The 26,830-nt window shown below is 36.9% G+C and overlaps 1 protein-coding gene across 1 annotated transcript in view; it reads right to left on the bottom strand.

The window, feature by feature from the left end:
* GRIN2B (glutamate ionotropic receptor NMDA type subunit 2B) overlaps positions 1-26,830 on the bottom strand; it is a gene marked incomplete at both ends in the record, with an annotated part of 276,911 nt that overhangs the window by 15,881 nt on the left and 234,200 nt on the right. Inside the window, 5 exons of the mRNA XM_083366736.1 lie at positions 1,293-1,453; positions 13,971-14,200; positions 19,813-19,938; positions 23,267-23,420; positions 24,800-24,971. Coding sequence (XP_083222862.1) covers positions 1,293-1,453; positions 13,971-14,200; positions 19,813-19,938; positions 23,267-23,420; positions 24,800-24,971 — 843 coding nt within the window. The remainder of the gene's footprint in view (positions 1-1,292; positions 1,454-13,970; positions 14,201-19,812; positions 19,939-23,266; positions 23,421-24,799; positions 24,972-26,830) is intronic.

Consider the following 26,830-nt stretch of genomic DNA (forward strand, 5'->3'; position numbering starts at 1 on the left):
TTTCCCAATCAAACAGCTGGAGAGATAGTGTTAAGCAAAATGTAATTACTCAAATTAGATTTGGCCAGGAACCCTGCTCCTGTGAAGAGTCCCATGAGCATCTTTAAATATGACAAGTGGTTGGAGATCATGTTATATCTCAATATAAGGGCAGAAATGTAAGCTTTATATTGCCCAAGTAATCTCATCATGAAGATGGAAGTGATCCTGAATATTTACAGACAGACATCTTCTGTCACCAAATCTATATTCATAATAAAGATGGAGCAAATCATTCTGTTTATATTTTTGAGAGCCTTTAATCCCTGAAAACAGGCATTTTATTCTGGTACTTTCCTAGAGAGTAAATTTCTTGAAAAATATGTAGAGAGCAGGAAGGAAAAGACGCATTGCATCTTTTCCCATTTTTCTTTCTTTTTCCATCTCTTATTTTAAAACAACCCCCACATGCACTCGTGGTGGCACTAATTTCTCTTTGCCTCATCCAGTAGTCAATCTTCTTGGAAGAATGGGTCTCATGCTGTTACCCTTATGTTTGCTTTTAATGTGCCCCCAAAGTTCATGACTGTTTGTGGGGCACAGATTAAAGGGGAATGTTTGATATGGCATTGTTTAATACTAGCTATATTTTGACAAGTTGTTGAACCATTTGACTGGCTCAGTTCACATTTTATTCTTATTATTCCCATACTTCCATAAGGTTTTTGTGTTTATCCCAGCAGGCAACTCATGACTATAAACAGCGTAGAACTCTTAACTGGGCCATAAAACCTGGCCTGCTTTTGGTCTTTATTTTATTGCAGCCCCCTCTTCCTGGCAGTTTGTCAAATAACTGCTTGGTGGACTGCTGTGGAGTACTAGCAGAGTGGGGAATGGTGCTTCTGGTAGTCTGCCACTGAGTTCTTTGACAGACGTTTGGAAAGTCTATTTCTCTCTGTAGCTGCCTCCTCCTGCTGGGATTTTTCCCATGTGCATATATGTACATAAGGCTTTGCCCAGTATCAACACCACTAAATATGCCTGCCCAATTCCTTGCTACTTCCTTATTTTGTCTTCATTCCAATTTGCGTTTATTGTTTCATACTACCAATCTCCTTACTGCATTTCACTTAAATGGATATAAATATTTATGCTTCAAAACTTCCTCATATCTCCTCTAGGCAATGGTGTGCATTGGAATACATGCAATATTTTGGTAGAAGGAATATTTTGAAGAAGTGATATATCTGAAGAGATAGATTTATATAGTCAGCATTATTATTTATGCTAAATTTGGAAGGCAGCAGTCTCACCCTGTCTTCAGTGATGATAAAGCATCTTGCACCGATCTTTGGTTAAACTTTACCATATAGGCATGCATCAGTTCATAATTGTTGCGAATATTCCTCTCCGTGCTGCCATTGGGAACTGTTCCAAAGCGGAAGGGTGGTGAGAAAGCATTTGGATTTTGGAACTAGAAAGAAAGAAAAAGAAAGAAAGAAAGAAAGAAAGAAAGAAAGAAAGAAAGAAAGAAAGAAAGAAATTTAGTAATTTATTTGAGAATGGATTAGTTTCCAAGAATTTAAGCAACATTAATAATTAGAAGTTATCAGTTCATAACTGAGGTCCATACATGAGATGGTGACTCTCTTTGAAGTCTTTGCTGCTGAGGTTTATAAAATAAAATATCATTTTAGTGGAACTAAATGAAGAGGAGTTGTCTGCTACTTATCTATGTCAACTGAATCAGAATCATGCATTTTGAGGATTGACATCATTTATTGGTAGTATCATCATGTAAGTTTTCATCAGTTTATATCATTTGAGTAATAACATAATGCAGATGGTATAAACTGATGCAGTTAATTTCCTCTGAAGAATAATAATAATAATAATAATAATAATAATAATAATAATAATAATAATAATAATAATAATAATAATAAAATTGCAGCAGAAATGTATCTATTGCATGCACAATTCATTGAATTTTAATGTTCTGCAAAGAGACAAGTTTCTAAATTAAAAAAGCAGTGTTGCACTTTAGCATAAAAATGATTAAAATAAATCAGCTGCACTTCCAAACACATAAAAGATACTTACTTCACCAGCAGTGTATTTGGTTTAAAACTGACACACAAAATAATTTTCAAACAGTAAAATATTTATGGCAAATTATTAGGGTAGGGTAAAACAGTGTTTTGATTCAAGAAAGCTTCAACTGAACCATCTTGACTCACTAATCATAGCCCAGACTTGTTTCAAAGCAGCAGATCAGATCAGGTGGCTTTGCACATTCAGTGATTTGGGTGCTGTTACAGATAATGTACAGTGTTGAAACTTCCTTCATTCCTAGATGGAGAGAATGCTGGTAATGGCTGAGTGTTGGTATTACTATATTCAATATAACATATTCAGCCAATCAATTTCATCTTTCATTAACTCTCTGCCTATAAAAGTTCTCTTGGGGTGGCAAAGTTAACATTCCTTTAGGCTTTAATAAGTTCCTTGGCCTTTAGATTCTTTAAGATCACCGTCCTTGGGCTAATGCAACAATACAAGTCTATGCTGATCCTTTGAACATAGCCAGAACTCAATTTTGCTTTTAATATTGTGAATATGGACTCAAGTCTGATGTTACTTGTAAATTCTACATGCTTGGTTAAGTCTCTTAAAAATGAGTAAATACTATATGTGCCAGGATTCAAATAACAAGTGTTGTGTTAATTGATTTCTGCTTTAGGTTATATTGTATTCTTCAGTATTCCTATATATTCTCTGAATACTGTATCATATTGTGTACTTGCTTATATTGCCTTGGAAGAAAACCTCAAGTACTCGTACTGGTATGGTTATTGTTTTCAAATCCCAAAAAAGCTGCAGAATCAGTGAGCCAATCCTGCTGAGATGGGAATCAAGAAATACAGTACTAGATAGATTTTTATCCTTATCCAACATGGTTCACCTTGTATTCCAATGTTCTTTCTGCCCCTGACAAATACATCCTTTAGAAAACTGGATACAATATTCCAAGTGTGGTCTTACCAAGGCATTTTAAAGTGATATTAACACTTCATGTGATCTTGATTCTATCCTTCTGTTGATGCAGCCTGTGTTGGCTTTTTTGGCAGTTGCAACACACTGCTGGCATCATCATCATCATCATCATCATCATCATCATCATCATCATCATAATAGATGATGTTAAAAGGGACCTTGGAGGCCATCTAGTCCAACATCCTGCTCTCAATACCATTCCAGAGAAATGGCTGTCCAATCTCTTCTTCCAGTGTTGGAGCATTCACAGCTTCTGGAGGCAGTTTGTTCCACTGATTAATTGTTCTAACTGTCAGGAAATTTCTTCTTAGTTCTAAGTTGCTTCTCTCTTTGATTAGCTCCAAGATCCCTCTTGCAGTTACTACTATTGAGCTGGGTGTTACCTATTCTATACTTGTGCATTTTATTTTTTTTTCCACCACTGAATTTCGTTTTGTTAGATAAGGCTCAGTTTTCAAGTCTTTCAAGATCCTTCTGTATTTTGGGCCTATCTTCTGAAGTGTTGGCTATTCCTGTCAGGTTGGTGTCATCTGTAAATTTGATGGGTTCTCTTTCTATCCCCTCACCTAAATCATTTATGAAGATATTGAAGACTACTGGGCCTAACACAGAGTCTTGAGATACCCACTGCTACTCCTCTCCATGTAGATGCAGTTCCATTAAGGATTACACATTGAGTGCAGTTGATCAGCCAGTTACGAATCCATCTGATGGTGATGCTGTCTAACCAAGTAGTAGATTGTGGCCTACTTTATCAAATGCCTTACTGAAGTCCAAGTAAATTATATCCACAACATTTCACTGGTCCACTAATTTGGTCACTTTGTCAGAGAATGCAATAAGATTTGTCTGGCATGATCTGTTTTTGACAAACTCATGTTGGCTTCTAATTATGACTTTATTTGCCTCTAGGTGTTTGCAGATTCATTCAGTGGTGAGATTCAAATATGTGAACAACCAGTTCTCTGTGTGGATGCTGCTTCTGGAAGTCTATTCTGGGGTTGGGCAACAACAACAACAAAAAAATTAGCTACCGGTTCTGCTGAAGTGGTGCGAACTGGCTGAATCCCACCACTGGATTCATTGCTTGATTATGATGTCAGGCCGATATGTCTGTAGTTTCCTGGATCCATTTTTGTTTTCCTTTTTTGAAGATGGCAACCACATCAGTCCTTTTCCAGTCCTCTGGTAGTTCCCCAGTGCTCCAGGATTTTTGAAATATATGGTTCAATGTTCTGAGATCACATCTGCCAGCTTCTTCAGAACACTGGGGTGAATTTCATCTGATCCTGGTGATTTGAACTCTTCTAGAGTGAGTAGGTGTTCTCTTACAATTTCCTTGTTAATTAGTGCTAGAAGGAGTGGGGTTTGTCTTACTTTTATACTAGTGGCTTGCCCTGTCAGTGTTGCTGCTAGTATATAAAAATAAGAGCAACCCCACTCCCTTCTAGCACTGATGCTGTTACCTATTTTAGTCATAAAATGTCTGCAAGAAAACCACAAAGCTCCAGGAGCATCAAGGACCACTCAGTGCAATCCTCAGCTATAAATATTATCTTATACTGATATGGAAGATAGCATGAAAAAACACCTAATTGAGCTCTGAGCCAGGAGCCACAAAATTAATATTAAAAGGTAGAATTATGCCAGATTGTTAAGTAAATGGAAAAGTTGTTCAGTACTGCAGAAATACTTTGTATGGCTTAGTAGCAATTTTTGCCAATGTAGTATCAAGCAAATAATGCAAGATCTGAAATTTGCTTGGCAGTGAAACCAGATAATATTATGTAAAATAAAAGAATGATGGGCCAAGGCAATAAGCACACAAAAAGCTTCTAGTGCATTGAAATGGTAGATGTTTATAACAACATATATATGAACCAACCACTTCTGCCGCAGAACATGCGGTCTGTATATGTATTGCTAAAATTAGAACTTTCTAAAATAGATTCAAGTATATGGACTTTCATGCAAAAAGATACTGTTTTGATGATTACATCAATCCTTTCTGCTGTCAGAATAAATAAACCTTTTCTGCTCTTCGGCTTTGAAACGGAGATGAGCACCGGCCCCTAGACTTGGAAACGACTAGCACACATGTGCGGGGGAACCTTTACCTTTACTAAAACATATGCATCAGTAGATAGCTGGGTTTTTGCACTGGAAATAATTCAATAAAAATATTAGGTTGTACAAATCTTCAAAGGAGTGCATCATTCAACATAGCTTTGATTGAGCCATCCCATTAAAACAAAAATGGAATAGTTACAGTATTATGCAAAAGTCTTGAAGAAATCCAGCTGGAACTAGACAGAGCTACCATTCTCTAAAGAGTCTACCATCTCAGCTCCCTCCATTCCATTCTGTCAAAAAAATGTAACAGCTGCAGGCACTCTGATGTTTCCTGATTATAGGCTATGGACAAATACTTTTTATGAATCTATCTTGCATCTCAAAGCAGTGTGAATCAATTTGCCCTCAAATCACAAATTTGAATTGAATCATGCTCCCTTTAAATCTCTAATACAAGTAAAATCAAGCTGCCTGTGTGTGTGTGTGTTTGTGAGTGTGTGTGTGTGTGTGTCTTGCCAGAGAAAGAAAAGTTTATAGTATACATCATAGCATCTTTCTAAAGGAACAAAACTACACGAAAAGCAAATGTTATGGTGAGTCTATAAATCAGTGTAAGACCAGTAAAACTTGGAAATGCAGTGCTGGGGGCAATGGAAGAGATCAGAATGACCTACTGTAGAATATCCTGGTACATTTCATTACTATATAAAGTAGTACAGAGTAAGTCCCTCATCTCCAATACTCAAGAGCTATGTTAGAAATAGTCCAAAGTAAGGTAAAGGTCCATATATAATAATAGGGACATTGGATAGTGATATTGTTCAGTGGGTGGTGTTCCTTCTTTTGAAAGCAGGAAATTGGAATTTCATTTTAATGTGTGCCATTGTGTATATAGAATAATGACAATAAAGATTTATTTTATCCTATCCTATCCTATCCATCCTATCCTATCCTATCCTATCCTATCCTATCCTATCCTATCCTATCCTATCCTATCCTATCCTATCCTATCTTGAACCAATACATGCAGTTACTCTAAAGGAAACAGTAGAATCAAATTCTGGGGGTGGGGAGCAATAATGCTTTAGAAAATTAGCAAGAACATTAGCTGGGAGAGTAATAGCTATATTAGCTATTGTAAATTGCAGCCTGCAATTAGTCCCGTTTACCAAATCTCAGATCCAGCTCTGTAGTCTAATGAAAATAAAATGCAGAAATGCATATGATCCCCAAACTCAAATGTCTTTGACTATAAACTTGAGCATACACACTAACTCTTCACAAACTTTATGTTTGTAACACTGAAGGTAATTGATGCCCAACTGCATTTACAAACCCATCGGAACTAAGGAATAAAGAAAGAATCTAAAGAAATCCTTTATGTTCATACTAAAATCTATTCTTTAGATAGTATAAGAACCTTATTTCTGCTTTTGAGACTAGAGATTTCAACTAAGTATTTTGAGCATCTAATACTAGGAAATTCAATATGCTTTAGACAGCCCAGAGAAATTAGGATCCTGCTTCACTGAATTAAGAGTTGAAGTCTACGAGGAAAAGGCAGTGCACGCCGGAGGGAAAAGGCATTCCCCCCCTCAAGGTCGGCTAGCAAGCTACGCTAGTGACCTCATGCTCAGTGGACTCACTCCCTGAGCCTGGAACCAGGATTTGGAAGAACGCAGGAACCAACAAGAAAGAATGCTGAAGGTCGGAAAACTGTGAGAATTCGACGTGAAACACCCGGAGGAATGGCCATCATATTTATCACAAGTAGAAAACTACCTCAGAGCCAATCAGATCGCAGAAGAAGGACTAAAGGCTGCAACGCTACTCTGCGTGTGCAGCCCAGCAACCTTTGATTTGGCTGAGAACCTTTTCGCGCTGACACCAATCGAAGCGGTCTTCCTACGCAGATCTCAAAAAGACGCTAACTGGGCACTTCCAGCCCAAGATGTCTGAAATGGCTTGGCGGTTCAAGTTCGACCAAAGAGTGCAGCTACCCAGTGAGTCAGCTTTGGAATTCATAGCAGGCCTAAGGCAGGCCACATGCCTGTGCAAATTTTCAAATTTAGAAGAGCGACTACGAGACCAGCTCGTCTGCGGCCTATGGGACAGAACGCTTCAGCAGAGACTATTTGCTAGGCCAAACTTAACATTTTCTGAAGCACAAGACGAGGTGATGGCCGATGAAGCTGCCAGGGGCGCAGTTCAAACAGTACAGCCCACCAAATCAACAAAGTTTGAAGAAACGGTCCACCTTGAGGACACCAAACGCACTGGAGAATCTTCTGAGGAAGAAGAACCTGAAATCAACCGACTCCAAAAGCAACCCAACGCGCAACACCGCAACAGCCAGCAGTGAGAGGACAGTTACAAGGCAGTTCTCTTACTGAGATGTAAGGGGTGCGGCAGCAACCATTTTCGTGCCAACTGCAGATTTCGATCAGCCACGTGCAGAGCTTGCGGAAGGACAGGCCACATTGCAGTGGTTTGCAGAGCCTGCCAGAGAGACCAGCCACCCAAACACCAGTTGGAAGAATCAACTAGGAGAGGTACTGGGGCCCTGCACTACTACAGGCAAAAGTCCTGCAGAACTACGTTGGGGGAGGCATTTGATCACTAAACTGGACAGGTTGCATCCAGATAGAGTGGCAGCAGAAGCCTCTCGACCAAAACCCCCGAGGGGGCTGCACATGGGCGATTGGGTTTGGGCCAGGAACTATGGTCATGGGAATCTGTGGATTCCTGGTCAAATTACCAAGGCATCCGGGCCCCTATCTTATGAAATGGGGTTGGAGGGAGGGCAAGTTGTCAGACGACACATTGATCAGCTCAGGAAATGGTTCCCGGAATGGCCACTAAGTGAGGACAGCATCATAAGTCCCTCCCAAGGTCCTCAAACCTGCGGCCAAGCCAGTCCTCACATGGACTATCAGGACTTTTCCTTCTTAACTGAGGTGGAACCGGAGGGAGAACTGGGGAGCCCTGGAGTGCAACATGGATTCCCTGAAGGAACAAGCCAACCAAACTTCAGCAACCGCTGTGCCTACTCTGCCAAACAGTCTGACTCTGGGGTGGGCCAACCTGGAGAGGCCAGCCAGAGTGCATCAAATCCCCTTGACTCAGGAGCACAAAGGGTCACAAGTCTACCCAGCCCACTGGGTAAGCTGGTAGACCACAAAGTGATGGAAACTCCAGGATGTTCCTCTAGGGCACACAAGCCTCCTTCATATCTTGCAGATTACGTTGTAAAATAAAGAGCTATATATTGTTGTAATTCCTGTTTGCCACTAGACTACAGGAACTAGTGCTATGATGTAACTGTCTAAAAGTGCCATCTTTGAAGCCTATTCATTCAGACGTTGTTTAATAACATTGTAACCTACATTATTGTTTTTTATTTTTTATTATTATAATCACTTTTACTTTAGTGTGTTTGGATAATTAGTCTTGACAATTGTTGAGACTAATTGGTGTTATTATGGTCTGTTCTAAGAGGGGAGGAGAGTTATGTACTGGGCTCTTGAGGAATACCACGTGGGTTGCTGAAGCAGCTAACGGCTCTCCAGCAACCCAGACTACAAGTCTCCTGTGCTGCAATTGGCTATCTCCAGGTGGCAATGGTTGATTCAAACCTATTGGCTGCCACCTAGGGGCTAGACTATATATTGCGGCTAGTTGCAGCCATTTCCCCAGTACAGTTCCTGCACGAAATAAACAATGAGTTACCCTGTACTCAGTTCTGTGTCTTCATTCCTGCACCAAAGAACCCGCTATTTAACAGTTTGCTTATCTATAAGCAGGATAAATAATCTTCTGTTATAGTTGTTATTCTCCTTTATTCACTTTAATATTTCAATTGAATCCATACCTCCATTTTTTTTTCTTTAATCTGTTTCCTATTTTCTCTCTCCACCCATTTTCCCATAGATTTTATATACAACAAAACTATTTATATGGATCTGAATTTTGTCAGGTGAAAACGACCAGAACCACTCATGAATAAGCCCAAGTAGATATTTTATTGCTGATCACCCAGATTACAAGAATCTCACCAGACTGTGTGCCTTCTCTTAGGAAATGGCAAATATAGACCTAAAGGTTTGACCTCAAATGTTTCGTCTCACAAACTGATTCCAAGCTGGAATGTCTCTTTACTGCCCCTAGGGGAGAATCCTTTTTTTTAAAGTACTCCCATAGTTAAAACCAACATTTTGAATTTTAAACTGGCTGTTGTAATGTCCAAAATTAATAATGAAGTATATCATGTGTTCCTGACAATCTCATGACAATTGGATTGAGGATAAGAACAGAAATGATTAATCAGTTATTTTTAAAATTAAATGAAAACTCAATATAGCAAGATTAAAGGAAGCTGGCCTTATTATCAAAAATCAGATTGGCAAATGAACCTTCCATATGTTCATACATGTTTATTGAAAGTAAAAATTACAAAATAGCTTTAATAGTTTGCCAAGGAGATCACTATATATTCATTCTCTGGATTAACCAGAATATTTAAGAATTCAGGCTGTAGCCAAATTCTATGATAATGCTGAATTTCTAATCAGAACAGGAGCTTGCATCCAATTTTAATTAAACTGTGCTATCGCTTCATGGGAACAGTATTGCCTAAAGATTAAAAAGTTGGCTAGTAGTTCACACTAACAGTTTCCTAGACTCAAATTCTATTCAACCAGAATTCAGTTTTAAGTCTATCACATAAATTATTTAAAATATCTCCAAAACCCTCTGGTTATGAAATCTACTGTGTCACAATAAATTTATCAAATCTACAAGGTTGCCCAACACCATGAGCACATACAATATTAAAAATGCATTAAACAACACAGAACCAAACAATTATACATGATTGTCTGAGTTAAGTGTCACCAAACTACATCTACACATAACACTAATACTTGTATGCATTGTATGTTATTTACAGAAAAAAAACCTATTTTCTGTGCAATGAATATGTAATTAAGAAAAGCAACAGTATGAGTGGTCACCGTTCAAAACATTTTTCTACATATTTAAATTCCTAGAAATAATTATGGCCAGTGCTTTTTTTCTAAAAAAAAAAAAGAGGTGCTGGAACTCTCATCTTGTTAATCTTTTTATATATTTATTTGTATAATTAAAAAATTATATATTCAATTCTTAATGCATCTTTCAGGCATTCACCAAATAAACTAGAATTTGTTGTGAGCATCTCCTTAAATACAAACAGCTCATAAGCCGGACCTATCTATATTAGCAACCACATTATTGATGGCTTGTACATACCATTTTAAAGATATGATCACCATATTTTAAAGATATGAGGACCCAGATTGTTGGGGGCAATTAAGCTGACTTTGTAGTAATGCCGCTTGGGGTGTGTGTGAAAGCCCTATTAAGCAGGCATATACATAGAATGAAGGCTACTGCTAAGCTTGTAAGCTGTCCTGAGTCTTCGGAGAAGGGCGGGATATAAATGGAATTAATTTTTTTTTAAAAAAATCACATTGTTTCAAGTAAATGAGATACTCCTATAACCCAAAATGCATGCTATTAATTCATCCCTGCCAAAATAGTTATTTTCATCAGACTTAGTTCATGATGAACTTAGAACACTAAGTTCTGTTTTATCAAATTAACCATGAAGACAGCATAGTAAGTTGCCATAGGGGTGAAAAATTGTGGGATAGCTCCCCCATGTTTATATACTGCAGGTGGGTATAGTAAAGATGGAATATATATATTTTTTGTCTACTTGGAAAATGATGTGTTGCACTTTAATAGAGGAGGAGACAACTTTTGCATATATAGTATGACATATATTGAGTTCCTTTTGGAAGGACTAGCAGTGGGAGATAATATGCTGCCTTCAACATATATGTGTTTAATTGATGGAGTCATGTTGCTGAATTGCAAAGAAATTGTTATTAATACATAAGTTAAACATTTTGTTTCTATTTCTTTACAACTGCTGATAAAAAATGGCCTATGTTCAAATTATACACACAAGAGAGCAGGCTTAAGTGAGGGGGAAAGTGTTACAATTCAATCTATTTATGAATATGAATGAATATGTTCATAATTGCCCAGTGTATTTTAACAATGATATAGAACTGTGCTACGAGGAGCTTACAATTTACATTTCTTATTCTTGGAGAATTAATGACAGAAAGAAAATGGATTGAAAAAAGTAGATGCAAAAGTAACATTAAATAAATATGAGAAAGTATAGTTGCATATCCTTAAGTAATTTATGAAAAAAAATGCTTAAGATTACCACTTCAGATAGACGTAGAAAATCTGCAAGAATCCAGATAACCACTAAAATAGTAGCCATGAGACACAGTTCCTGGCTGAGGGAGTAAATGAGACTATCTTTTAGAAAGCTAACTTTCACTCTCAGGGGCCTTTGAGGACCACCTCCTGAGCTTGGAGCTAAGTAGGGTCAAATCTAGTTAGTGCTTGGATGGCTGTCAGGAAATCTCAGAGATGTAGGTTAGATTGGGGAGTTGGGGGTGGGTGGTGGAGATGTAAGGACACCATAAAGGAGACAATGCAAGCCACTTATATACTGTTGCAAAAATAAAGCCTACCCAGATGTCTCCATGAAATAAACAAGAGAGGACTTTAACTGAAGAAAAGTTTACCTTGCTAATCCTGCATGGTTCTAAAATTAAGAAATGCAGGGATCCAGCGATGGACAAGCACAGCCAGTGTCATAATTCACAGGACCTTTAATGGACTTCCCCCTCCCCCCAGGCTCTCTTCCTTCACACCTGTTGCTAAGCCACAGCTCAGGCAGCCTCGCGACCCTCTGAACTTTGCTAGCAGCCGACACCACAGCAGCAGCTACCTCCTCTGAATTTCTTCCCCCACTCTTCAGGATCGATGTGCAACTGTATTTGCCAGTGCCGAGACCTCCCCAGTTCCCTCTCCAGAAAGAGAACAAAGAAAGACCCTATTGGCTTTCGAAAGGTATATAACTGGTTTGCATTGTCTCCTTTCGAAAGCCAATAGAGGGAGTAGCACAGCTTGTGCAAAAGTTGAAAAAATCCTTTAAAAAAGGTGCCAGAACGCCGTTCTGAGCGTTCCATGAGAAAAAAAAGCCCTGATTATGGGAATCAGCAACTGGACACAAATGACATATACTTAATTTGACCAACAATATGTGTGTTAGGCCTAAGTCGAAAGATGACAGAGCAAGATTCAGTTGAGTCCAGTCCTTTATTTGCTTATACCTAATGGACAGAATCTTGCCAACTAAAGCTAAAACTTTATAACCTACTGGATATAATATATCCTGAAAGATTCTAGGGTGTGGCTATACTGAACTTCTTCCTCCATCCCCTATCCTGCTCAGGACTGTGCAGTCTCTTAATCTGGGCTCCTCTCTGGGAAAACTCTGTGTTGACAAAGCTCTCCCCACTGCTTTTCCAGGTGCACATTCCATCACATCATGCATCATTTAGCATGTGAATCAGCTCTGTGGCTGAAACATATAAACACATAACCTAGTGGGAGATGTACAAGTTTCCTCTTTGTACTTCATGTTATCCCTTTCTGCATGCCATGTGGAATTGATCAGATTCCAGTTGTACCCCATTTCCTTGGTTGTTTTGTAAATTCTGCCATAATGCTACTGTATTAAAATTAGGTGTGTATTGACATTCTCTGATTGCAGTATTCCTCGACCTAAATTGAAGCATCCAGTGGTGGAATAAAAGAATCCTATTATGCCCTTTTGAACTAAATCTAACACTCAATTTAGATTTTTAGTAATATCAGTGGAGTATGGTGTTCAGACTCCTGCCATTTACTTTTAGCTAGGCATATAATCATAGTTTTAAACATTATAATTTTATTATAATTTTAAATTTATTTTATTCTTAGTTTTTAGATTATTCTTAGATCAAGTTTTAAATATTTTTAGCTTAATATTAATAGCATGTTAGAATACCACACACCCATACAAAGAAAAATTGTTATTTCCTTCATGGTATTGTTGTTTGATAGATTTTGGTTTTTATGCTGGTATTTGACCATACTAAAATGAAACTGAAATTGATCTCCTTTCATGCAAGAGAAAGAGGTTAAAATATTATGGGAATTCATTTTTAAGCATACATGGCCCTTATCTTTTATAGCCTACTTATACTGCGGAAAAAAATGCATTGCTCTCATCTACTTATCCTGATACTACACTTGCTTAAGAATCAATCTACTGTATTTTAAAACATTTCTCTTATAGGAAATTATAGGAGAATTGATAATCAATAAGGGAAAAATAAGACAATAAGAAAACACATTCTGCAGTTTTATCCATATTTTTAAGCAGTTCCACTTTCAATTAAGTGTTACTGTAGGAGAAAAGGCAGGATTTTTCACACATTGATAACTAAAGATTTATAGCTTTACAACAAGTCAGTTTTACTTAGAAAGTGCAAGAACATTAAAATGAATAAAGTTGAATCTGAAAATTCTGTGAAAAACGTGTAATGCATCTCCTTCTATTACTACTTCATGTATTATATGTATGTGGATAAATCATGTTGATTAGCTATGAATTAAAATAGGATAGGTGTAATATCTGTTACTATGGAAGTTCTCAGCAAATAGTTTGTGATTCTCGTAATCTTTCCAAAGAAGTTCTTCTATCTGTTTGAGGAAGTTGGTTTTAGAGAATCTCAGTCCCATAGCTCATAGGTAATAAGAATAATTTGTTAAACAATTTCTATAATATGTTAAATATTATAACATACCATTCATGCTATATGTTATCATTGTTAAAAAGATACAGTGTATGCCAATTTAAGTAGAGGAAAAACAAAGTGCTTGGTGGAGGGGGGCAGGAGGATTACCTTTCTGTCACTCAGTCCAGACACCTGGTCAACATATTCTTCTTGGATCATAAAGGCAGCCAAATTGGCAGTGTAACTGGCCAGAAAGATGACAGCAAAGAAGGCCCATACTGATACCATGATCTTGCTGGTAGTCCCCTTGGGATTCTGCACTGGCACAGAGTTGTTGAATACAAGGCCCCACAGTAGCCAGATAGCTTTACCAATAGTGAAAGATGGACCACCAGGCTCTGAAACAAGCAAAATATAATAGAAAGAGTGAGACAACTAGCACAACAAATTATTCTAAGTAATGAATGAAAAGAAATTTTAGCTTTTCTCCAATATCAGATGTTATGCTGTTGGCTAAGACTGTGATAAGGCTGTGATAAGTCAATTCTAGTCCAAAGGAGCTGCATTAGCTTGCAGCATAATTTATGTACTAACTGGTTAACTCCTTGGTCCTCATACAATGTATTCTTGAATGTGGGCACAGAAATGCAATCTCAGTATTAAATATGATTTAAACTAAAATCAGCAGTCTGATCTAGCTATACTCATTAGGTAGTAGTTCATACATGACAGAGCTTGTTAAGTTATTCCATGTGTTGCAATAAACAGTCTATGCATGTTTAAGAGTTTGTGAGGGGTCATTGGCGCTCTCTGAGCTTGGTTGTTTTCTTGCAGACTATCATTACCCAAATGATGTAACATCATCTGTACATTGATGATGTTACCTATTTTGGGTAATGAAACATCTGCAAAAAACCAATAAGCTCAGACAGTACCAAGGAACCCCTCATTTCAACCCTGAGTTACAAATATTCTCCTTTAAGAGTTTGTGTATTCTAACATCTATATGAATGAAAGCAGGTGCATATATTCTTTTTTACAACTCTTCTCCATCAATTGTTGACAAGCTTTTGTAACCTGGTGCTTAGAAATATGCTGGATCTAAAACTCTCACAACCAACATGACCGATGGCCAAAATAACTAGAAATCTAGTTGTTGGAGGCTTGATATAACTGAGTCTATCAGATGGGAAGGCTGAACTAATATATTTTCTTGGTTATTAAGAGACATCTTTCATACATTATTCACACTTATAAATAAAGAAAACACATTTTGCATACACAAGATATTGTAATTGGAAATGTGACAATCCTAAAATGGAATAGTTGCCTTGAGAAAAGTTGGGCAGGTCATTCAAAAGAAATTAGTGAATAGAAACATGAACTTGGAGTTAAGACAGTCCAATGCACTTGAAATTTGGATTGAGAGTCTTATTGGACAACCCAGTCACTAGCATCCTAATCATTAAACCCTGGACTGTTGGGAAGATAAATGCAATTCATTAAGAGTACCCCAAAGAAGGATACAAAGAACCAAGAACAGAACAAAAATATCACTTTGTTTGTTTTGTATTAATAGGGATTATTATAAACCCTGAAAAACTACTAACTGTAAGCCATTCCAGCAACTTAAATAATTGGTAGGCAGGGATTTACAGTATGTGCAAGTCAAGCCATAAACCAGACACAAATATGCTATGCTACTCTTAGCACTTTTCATTATAATACAGAAAGACAGATATGTTTCTCGTAATATTTTTCTTAGATATTTTGAAATACTCCCATAAGGAAATATGATTCAAAATGATACAGATTCTGTAATTACTATGGAGATATACTGATAAATACATGAGAAAAATACACACATATGAAAAAAATGTCCTTCATTTTTTTTAAAAAAATGGCACCTACAATGCCATTATGATTTGAGTCAGAATAATCCTTTCAGTGAACTGCAATATAAAAACAATGTCATCAATATGAAGCATATAGTTGTTATTGGGATTACATTTATATGAAGGGTTTTATGATGGAGGGGGTAGAAGTGCTGGAATGTTCTCTTTGTAACTAGGCAACAACATTCTACTTTTCTTCATTCTGTTGCCCTCAACTGTAAGTTTTGTCAAGGCAGTTGGTGGTCTTTTTGCTTGCTGCTTGCCTACTAGTAAGCTATTTGACTTGAATCTTCTTATGTATTCTTGTATCACTTCATATAATGATTTTTTTACAAAGTCCACATAGTTTTATACTTACTCATGGTGTAAAGGAATGGTTGTGCAAGAAAGATTTTCTTCAGTCACAGTTTTCCTTTCTGCATTTGTACAGAACGTAGTTGAATCAATTCCCTAGTGTCTATTCATCATACTATTAATACATGCAGCAACTTGGACTGACTTTCAATAAGAATTGAATGAATGTATCTAATGACAAATCTGGCTTCTCTGTATGCAATTCATATGAGATGTTATTATGAGAAACATTTCATTTTGCATTTCATAGCTTTTTGAAAATTCAACGGTGAGGTTTTTCATCAACATTAATTTTTGCATACAAATTAATTTATATAACGGCTGGTAATTTGCATTTTTAAAATCTGAATATGCAAGCATAGGCCATTTAAAGGAAAGAAATACTGCAACATTGTGACTTCCTATTGGTTTATTACACTGATACACTATTGAAAATTGTGCATTACTTCAGAGTTATGTAGTATAGACTTCCCATGTGCTATCAGAATTTTTTTTAAATAAAAGCCTGTGCTGGGAGCCTGATGATACAAGCATGATTGAGATTTTGAATGCATATTTATCTTTAAAAACAAATGAAATGCCTTTAGGGATCACACTATGGTCTACCTTGCCCCTAATGCTTGGTAAACAGTTATCAGATGCTGATAAGAAATGTTTCATGACCAATCACTGGTGATGGATTGCTTCCTTTTGGTTTACATGGCTTTCCCACACCTTCATTTGTTAGCTCGTTTTCTTCCACTTTTACCTTACTATGCAAAAATTTTAATATGCCCCAAAAGTTAAATTTAAGATTTGAAACACATTTTCTCACAACATAGCATATTTATGCAACTAAGGTAAAGGTAAAGGTTCCCCCGCACATGCGTGCTAGTCGTTTCCGACTCTAGGGGCCGGTGCTCATCTCCGTTTCAAAGCCGAAGAGCCAGCGCTTGTCCAAGGACGTCTCCGTGGTCATGTGGCCGGCATGACTAGACGCCAAAGGCGCACGGAACGCTGTTACCTTCCCACCGTAGTGGTCCCTATTTTTCTACTTGCATTTTTACGTGCTTTCGAACTGCTAGGTGGGCAGAAGCTGGGACGAGTAACAGGCGCTCACTCTGCTACGCGGCACTCGGGATTTGATCCACCAAACTGCCGACCTTCTGATCGACAAGCTCAGCGTCCTAACCCACAGAGCCACCGCGTCCCTTATTTATGCAACTACCTTCCTTCAAAAATAAATATTTATTTTATCATAAAATAAAAAATGTTAGCATAAGGTTTCTGACATGCTTATTTGTTTTTGCCCATAGCTGCAGTGCAACATTTATAGAAATTTAAAATCTAAAGCATAACATTATTTCATTGACCACATTATGTAAGGAGTGCAGTCCAAATATGTTTCCATGTAATACACAGAGAACAAATACCTTAAAGATTTTACTATATAGGATTACAAAGGAGTGGATGGAAGTTTCACAGAATCTTCAAACATATTACTTTGAAATAAACCACTAAACCATTTCTGGAGCAATTAATTCTGAGAAAATTGTAGACATTGTTATCTAACTACAACCTAAAAATAAATGAAAGTTAGTAATTATGTTAAGATTTGAATATTTATAATATTATATCATCATCATCATTTTAGCCATTGTCTATCCACTGCAGGATGAAGGCCTCTTCTGCATGTTTCCAACCAATACAGTCGTGAGCTTTCTTTTGCCAATTGGACCCAGAATACTTGCTGATGTCATCAACCCATCTTGTTTTATGTCTCTTTCGTAGATGCTTTTTACCAAGTGGGATCCATTCTATGACTGTCTTGATCCATCTGCCATCAATTCTTCTTGCTATGTGACCAACCCATTTCCATTGCAATTCTTTTATTCTCTTGATGATATCATATACTTTTGTTTGCTCTCTAACCCATGCACAGGTCTTTCTATCTTGTCTTGCAATGCCAAACATGTATCTTTCCATGGCTCTTTGTGCCACACATAGCTTTTCTATTGATTGTGAGGTTAGTGTTTCACCGGCATATGTTAGAGCAAGTAGCACATACTGATCGAACACTTTTCTCTTCAGGCACAGGGGGAGGTTGTTCTTGAAAATTACACTTAGCTTGCCGAATGCCTACCAGCCACATTTAACATGCCATTCAATTTCCTTCAGTGTATTATCTTCCATTGAGATCCATTGGATCCAACTACTACACCTAGTTCTTCTCCAGATATAAAATTTGTTCTTTCTTTAATGTATTTATTAAAATACACTAAACTGGCTCTTTTTCAGGTTTATTTTTAAGTCAAATGGTTCTCCTGCTTCATGCAGCTCTTGTATGGCTCTTTGTAGTTCTTCTGGGTCTTGTGAGAAGAGAACAACATCATCTGCAAAACTTAGGTGATTTAAATAGGCACCTTTGATTTATATTCCATCTTTTGCCCAGTCTAGTTTGTGAAATACTTCTTCAAGTCAGGCTGAGAAAAGGATAGGCGATATTGAATTGCTTTGTCATACACCTTGTTCTATGTTGGTTTCCACTTTAAGATCATTAAGGTAAATTGTTGCCATTGTTATTTCATATATTGATTGTAGTAATTTATGTAAGCAGTGTCTATGCCTTGGTTGAGCAATGCATTATTGCTTGTTGGAATACTGAGTCAAACACCTTTTCATAGTCAATGAAAGCCATGCACAGAGGCATGGTGTACTCGTTCCTTTCAATGACTTGCTGAACAACCTAGATGTGATACATTGTGCTATAGCCACTTTATTATACAAACACTTATATAACACGAGAATAATCTTAAACACATTATTTTCTATCAAGAAATGCAGTGTTTGCTGGTCAAACATACAATACACAACACCTGGATAACAACTGTAACATTGCTTTATTTTAGGATTTGGCTAAAATTATATTACAACTGTCTTTTTTCAAGATGTAGAAAGGTGGTGACACAAATATGCTTATGGCAAATTCGGTAAGCATTTGAAAAGATATTCCAGTAACATTTCTTTCTAAATATGTTAGCACTATTATCCTAGAGATAAACAGAATGTGCTAAAGAGAGGACCATTTAACAGTTTAGAGAAACCACAGTAGCACCCACTTGTGTTCCCCTGATCTAGTATCTGCCTTAGTCCTCTGATCATGAAAAAACTGGTCAGTCTTGCTCCCTTCCTTTTTACTTCTCCCCTTCCCCACTATTATAGAGTTTCAGTAAATTTTTCATCTTTTGAATCTATTTCATTCCTTTTCTGCATTAGTTTGAAAATGCTTGGGAAGATTAGCAGAAGCAAGGCAGGAAAACTAATAAAAGCTTTCAAACTTTCATCAAGTAATTAGGGATACAAGTAATATGCAATATAAGGAAAATGTTATATACTTGTTAGTACCTCCAGCTAAATTAATATTTCAATTTTACAATAATGACTTTACTTTAGAAACATTCCAAAACATATGCAGTGAATTTGGCTTTTAGTTTCTAATCTTGCTAGAAATGAACATTTCAGTATCTTGAGCTGCAGAAATGCTTTATCATCCAAAGAGATCCATCCAGATTTGCTGCTGTTTGTGGACTTAACTATTCTTTTTTTTTCCTTAGGTATGAGAGAAAAGATCTGTACATGGCTGTGTCCTGGAAAATATCTATTTATGTGGTCACTAAGAATTGTCACCAACTATGGTTGACATGCATATCAGTGGGAGAAGAAGTATCTTTCTATCCAATGTGGATTATAAAGATTGCATGATAAAATATGTGTCTCCTTACCTCTTCCATCAGCCAGACACCGATTGTATCCCACAGGGCTGAAGTATTCAAAGACAAAGACAGCCACCGCAGAGATTATAAGCAGCATTACAAACATCATCACCCACACATCAGCACTGAATGGCTCTGGACAGAAAAGGACAGGTAATTATTTCACAGGAACCTTTCCAGCAGATTCCTGACTGCAAATCACCAGACATCTAATTGTATCTTCTAAAATAGCTTGACTAAACTTATAGACAGATCTTATATATCATTTAAAATGTTGTGAACCAAACCTCACAGTGACTAAGCCATGTTGAGTTGGTCATATTATATGTCTATTATGCGATGGTGGTGAATATCTGTAGTTTGGATGTAGGATGAGGGTGGAGGTTTGTTCTCCAAGCTTGTGGGTTGGTTTCTAAACATTTTGTTACCAGGCTAGATAACATCTTTAGCGTGGTCCCCTAAACTACACTGAAGATGTTTCCTAGCCTGGTAACAAAAAGTTTGGAAACCAACCCACAAGCTCAGAGAATGAACCTCCACCCTCATCTGTTACATTATTCTAGATCTACATACAAATACATTTGGCATTACCTATATGTTTTCAAGTATTTCCTCCCCGTAAGAATTTGAAGTTGGCTTTTATAAAAATGAATGCATTCTGACTTTCCCAAATTGCAGCAATCTCAGCATCCTGCCTGAACCTGCATTCATCACAAAGACCTACTCAATCATAGGGTTGTCATTTTTTTCAATCTCCAGTTTTGTGTCTTTAACTAAATTAAATGCAGAAGTAGAAAAAGGATCCAAAGAAACAAGCACAAATAAAGGTTTGTGGAAAATAGAGGAATATAACCTACTGATAATCTTCTTAGCAGTTTTCAGTGTCATTAATCACACTAGCATTCTAAATTTGCTATTCTGGCTGGATCTGGGAACATATATGACGTTCTACTCCTATATACCAAAAGGTGTTTTTTTTTTCCTCCTGCTTGCTTTTGGTTTATAGACTTGAAATAAGTTACTGGATTTCCCAGAACAATTATCTTGATATACGATAATGTTTCTTTTTCTATCTAATTCCTAGAAGGCAGCAGAACTTCTAAATCAATATTTGGGAAATTGGGATAGGTGAAGTGTTCAAACATTGAAAGTTTTATCAAGATAAAACTGAAATATAGATCAATAGAAAAGTCTACCAATGATTAATGATGTAATCTATTTTGGAACAAATAGCTCTGTTTCCAAAGAATAGAATTCAGAGTGTCAGGATGTTGTTGGATTTGGACTGACTTCTAGGTGGTCCAGTATAAAGCAGTAAATGGGAGCATCTTTCATTATATTTAGCTAGTGAAGAAAATGCACCATTTTTGTAGAAAAAACATAATGGCCTATTTTCATACATATATAATATATAGCATATATAATATATGTGATAATAGATCATTAATAATATATATCAATAAAGCTCAGCACTGTATTGGTTGGAAACGTGGAAGAGGCCTTCATCCTGCATATATGATATGTCCACACTTTTTGCAAAATTATTGCAAAGGTTGAGAAAATAAGGAATCTGGTCACAGCCCCAAACATTACCTTTTTAAAGAAGTATTCTAAATATGTAGGACTAGAAAATTCTGTCCCATTTATAAAATATCAAGTGTGGCTTCCGGCAATCAAAGAATGGCCAGAATTTGAATGTGCTGTTTTGGGCTGCTTTTGAGAGAGGGCTTGGAATGCTGTTGTCACTGCTAACAGGCCTCCTATATAGAAATTGTGATTTCATGGCTGTTCATGATTCTTCTAGAGCAGTGTTTTTCAACCACTGTTCCATGGCACACTAGTGTGCCGCGAGATGTTGCCTGGTGTGCCGTGGGAAAAATTGAAAAGTAATTATAAAATACTTTCTTTGTATTTATTTGATTCCTATTCAAGAGAATTACTTTATATATAGTCAATATAGGCACAGAGTTAAATTTTTTAACATTTTCTAATTGTGGAGTGCCTCGTGATTTTTTTCATGAAACAAGTGTGCCTTTGCCCAAAAAAGGTTGAAAAACACTGTTCTAGAGTATTTCCAAATTAAGTTCAAACTACAGGTTATAACATTTAAGTTCTGAGTATTTTGAGGATTGAATACTCAAAATACCATATTCTATTGTTTATGTGCTGAAACTTGCAGAGTGAATCCTACTTTAAATTCCACGATTGTCTAATGTATAGTGACAACTGCTTAGGACCAAGGCTTTATCGATCCTGGAGTCCCTATCACCAGGGTGATAGCTTAGGGTTTTTTCATGCATAATTCCAGAGTCTAACAAAAATTGACATAATTAATAGACTCCTCCTAATGCTATAATATGCAACATTTTTAGGGATTATCTAAATTATTTTGATGATACATTTACTCTTAAGAGACTTGCATGCTGCTGAACTCCCAAAGACATTTGGGAAACTTAAAAAAAATCATTACTATATCATTGTGTTTTGCTCTGAGAGCTTTGCCAAAATGGGTTTTATAAATCCCCAAAATAGACTGCTATATTCCGGAAATAAACTCCCACATTTCTTTACATACAAGGCAAAATAATATTTCTGCATGGCATATTTCTGGGGTTACCATCAAAACAGTTAGAAATCTTACTGTCAGAAGATTTCTGAAAAGAAATTATTGGCAGTTCCCTCCCTTCCATCCAGGACAAAGCATATAAGTGTTGCTTGAGCAGGGTCCATAAGATTGTCTGAGAGACTACACATCCTCTTCACAACCTATTTTCCTTGTTACCTTCTGGCAGGAAAGCTTCTAAAGCTTCTTCCTTCCATTATGTATTCAAGATGGACAGTGATTAATATTTATATGTTACTTATATGTAAGGGTGTAGGTCTATACATATGTTGTATATAGCAGGGGTCCCCAACCTCCAGTCCATGGACCAGTACTGGGCCGTGGCATGCCAGCAACTGGTCTGCACAAACAAGCAAAGCCCCATCTGTGAGATGCAGGCAGCACACAAAACCACACACTCTGGTCCACAGAAAAACCTCTCTCTACAGAACTGGTCCCTGGTGCCCAAAAGGCTGGGGATCTCTGGTTTATAGGATGCTTAAATGTGTGTTATGTATGTGTACACTTTGAGAGGAAGCAACTAAATTTCATTTTTAATGTGTGCCCATGGTAAAAAAAATGACAATAAAGATTATGTATCTACCAGGCTTAAGGAAGTAAAGGTAGAAGAAAAACTGAAAACATTTATTTGAATATAGTTATACAATTATATTCACTAGAAATATCTAGTATTTCTAAGTTAATTTCTTATTCTCTTATTGGGTGTTGATTCCTGAATTTAATTCAAGCTAGAACTTCAACAAATCCAAGATTGCATATAAATGTATGGTTGTTTATTTAATCAAAAAAAGAGCTGCCAACATATTTTTCTCTGCACTTTGCCTCCAAATAATAGTTTACCTAAAAAGGCAGAAGGTGAGACTGTTCCATTGCTTCGTGACACCATTACACTGATTCCCGTCTCAATGAAGGGAACAGAAAAATCTACTACTTCTGAACGCTCTGCATTTATGGTGAGGGATCCCACAGCCATATAGGCACGTTTGGCAACCACCTAGGATGGGGAGAAAGAACAAAGATTATTTTTGACAAGCAAGCTCCATCTTTTCTGTTCTTTATCATTTTTCTACTTCCCATAATGGTAGAATAAGGGACTGAAAATTCTTTGAGATTAATGGAAAGTTTTAAAACATGATGTATTTCCAGTATTCATGACAGTAAGTTGAGTGTGTAAGCACACATGAAACACAATGGATGGACACATATTAATAAGTATCTATATAACTGGTCTAGATAAATATAAAGTATGTAATAAAACAGGGGTGTCAAACTGCCGGCCCGCGGGCCAGATGCATCATGCCGAAACCACACCCACCCCATTGCCAGCAATGGAAAAGTCGTGATGTGTCATGACACATCATGTGATGTTGCGAGTTTGACACCCCTGTAATAAAAGAAGTTTCCAATTTAAACCATGATTTTAATGACAGGAGAAAGAATGCAAGGAAAAAAGTAATAATATATTTTGAGGAATGAAAATTAAAACAAAGAAATCAAATGAGAAATATCTCATTATATTAGAGTTAGTCAATGTAATATAGCAACTAATAGGACCAGGGGGATCAAAATTCAGGTACACTTCAGCCTTGGAAGCTCACTTAACCAGTCACTTTCTCTCAGCTCAACCTAACACGCAACAGAGGAACAACTTGGAGGATGGAGTGCTGCATATGCTACCTTGAGCATCTGAAGGAAAGGGGATATATAAATTTAACAACAAAACAAATGGAACCAAAGGAAAGCATGTGGTTCAAGAATCAATATACATATTGGAACATTCTGAACTGTAGTTAAAAAAAAATTCCTAGTTTAGTACCAAGTATGGGAATTAAACACTGAAGGTATACGGTGACTAAAGATTACATTGTCTTCTCAAAGATGAGGCAATTGGTAGTGCATCACATGTTCTGCTCTATGCCAGATGCCTATAGCTCTACACAGCTGATGGCAATATCTACTTTTGGATGGTACAATATGAAGAAAGACAGGTGACATTTCAATAGCTAAATATAGTTTTCATCTTCTTCTCTGATATGAAGATAAAACGTAGCTTCATTACTGCAAACAAAATAAAGGGGACTTTACTTTTACTGCCCTTTTCCCCCTATCCTCTTCCAGGACAATAATTTTTTTATTTGCCCTTTTTCTTTTTTAAATGTTTACAATTGTATAAAGCAGGGATGGAAATCTGGACTTCCAGTTTTTGTTGAATTGTCAGCAGCCCTAGCCAAGTATGGGAATGATGAAAAATGAATTACAATTCAGCGTTCTGTGTGTGTGTTGTATGTCTGTGTAGGCATGCAGGCACACTCATTCAGTTTTGTGAAAAGCCTACTTTGTGATGAGATAACACTTCAGTCTTTCTTGGCTTACCTCACCAATCATTCCATTCCATGTTCCATTGACCTTCTTTCCATGTTTACCATTGGTTACCAAATAAAGATCATAGGTGAACTTCACAAACTTGGAAATTTTTTTAAGAATATCAATACAAAACCCTTTGCAACATTTCTTGATATAGGCAGTCTCTTCATCTGTTTTGTTTCTAGAGAAAGGCAACAACATATAATTTTACAGAATAAAAATATGCTAAATCTATAAACAAAAAGACATGGTCCATGGTTGGCATCATGTTGCATTTAAACTTTTTAAAAAACTTTATTTTGATAAAGGCCACATAATTTTTAAAAGAATTCCCAGTCTTGATTCTAAACTGAAATCTAAATCTAGCTTTCAAAGATAGCAGAAATTGAACCTCTTTAGCAGAAATATTAAAAAACAAATACGATTTTTCTTTAAGCAAAAGCACAAAATTCTTGCCAAAATGTGGTTGAGAATTGAATATTTAGCTTAATTTTTTAAAGAATTATCTCGGAATTTACACATAAACATGCATAGTAAGCACCCAGAATTTTTTAAGAGATAAAGAGTTTGGATAGGATTCCCTTCTTTCCCTTATATGCTAGGTCTGGCTTCAACTTTCCCCTGATTTCCAAATACTAGCACATCAGCTTTGGAAGAGAAGAGATACGGGGGGGAAAAACTATGTAAGAGGAAAAAATCAAAGGGTTATATAATTCTCATGGAGTTTCTTTACTGGGAACAATAAAGAATGATCTCTTTCTTACTATATTGGTCAATAGCCAGTTCTTCTTCTCGGATCTGTATAAATTACAAATATGAGTAACAAGTTACCTGATGGTGGGAACTAATGATCAGAGAGCCAGTGAAGGTATTCATGCTCCTTTAAAAGCTGCATATTATTAGACTGAAAATCAAGCCTCTAATACTTAATAAAGGTGGCAGGGTGCACTAAAACAACTTGAAATGTATCACGAGGCGACAACAGTGGACAGTGCATATTGAGTGAAAGCTGATGCCTCTGGATGCAGGATCCTGTATGCATAACACAACAGGATCAGAATCATAGCCTATTTGGAAAACTATTGCATCAATAGTGATAATTCCTGCCTTGAGCTTCACGTATCATAGAAATAGCTGTGGATACTATATAAAACAAAAACATTTAAGATAAAATCCAATGGCTCACTATAAGCCCTTTGAGGTAGACCAGACTAGGAAATCAGTGCCCTGAAGGTCCTTATTTTGTAATAAAATGTTAGTAAGCAAGTCTGAATGGCTTCCCCCTCCCTACAACTTTGAGTGAACTAAGGAGGGGCTTATCTGGGATGAATGCTCACGTTACATTCTTGGCCCAGGGTTAGGCCCCTTTTATCTAACCATTGCCTTTTGTAGTGTTTCTTCCTCTGCCTTCAAAGCCATTCCCTCTTTCCTCTGCATGTATCAACACTCGGATAGAGGAGGGTTCAAAGGGAGAAAAAAATGAGAGGGAATCAGTTATCAAACCTGATAATCCCACCTGCATGGGACAGTGAGTGAAAAATGTGAAGGGGTTCTCCAGCTGAGGACAAGGTTTAAACTTGTGAGCATTTACAGGCAAGTTTTCTAAGGATTATTTTAAGCCTCTGGGAGGAATAAAACAAGATGAAACTCTCCTGAGTCAGGAAAGAGAAATGGTACTTTCATCCCATAGAGATCTCCACATGGAACTGCATCATCTGAGTAAGTGGAGGAACTGAAGTATGAGTAACAACTGAAGATGCTGTTCTCATAGAGGGATCCTGAATTTAGAGAATAAGTTTTTAAATGGTTCAGTAAGGCCCTGTTAATGGGGATTAGATTTGAAAACATGGATCCAAGAAAATGAAGCCCTCCCTAAACGATAAAGCACAAATATTGGGTGTTGAATGGCAGTAACTTGTTGATGCAGGTTTTGCAGTTGTGAAATTCACCTTAAGCACCATGCAGCTAACTTATCAATAAAAATAAAATAAATAAAATAAAACACTGCACAGCAGAATTGACTCAGCAAACGCTTTGGAT

Source organism: Vipera ursinii, assembly GCF_947247035.1.
Source record: "Vipera ursinii genome assembly, chromosome: 6".
Lineage (NCBI taxonomy): Eukaryota > Metazoa > Chordata > Lepidosauria > Squamata > Viperidae > Vipera > Vipera ursinii.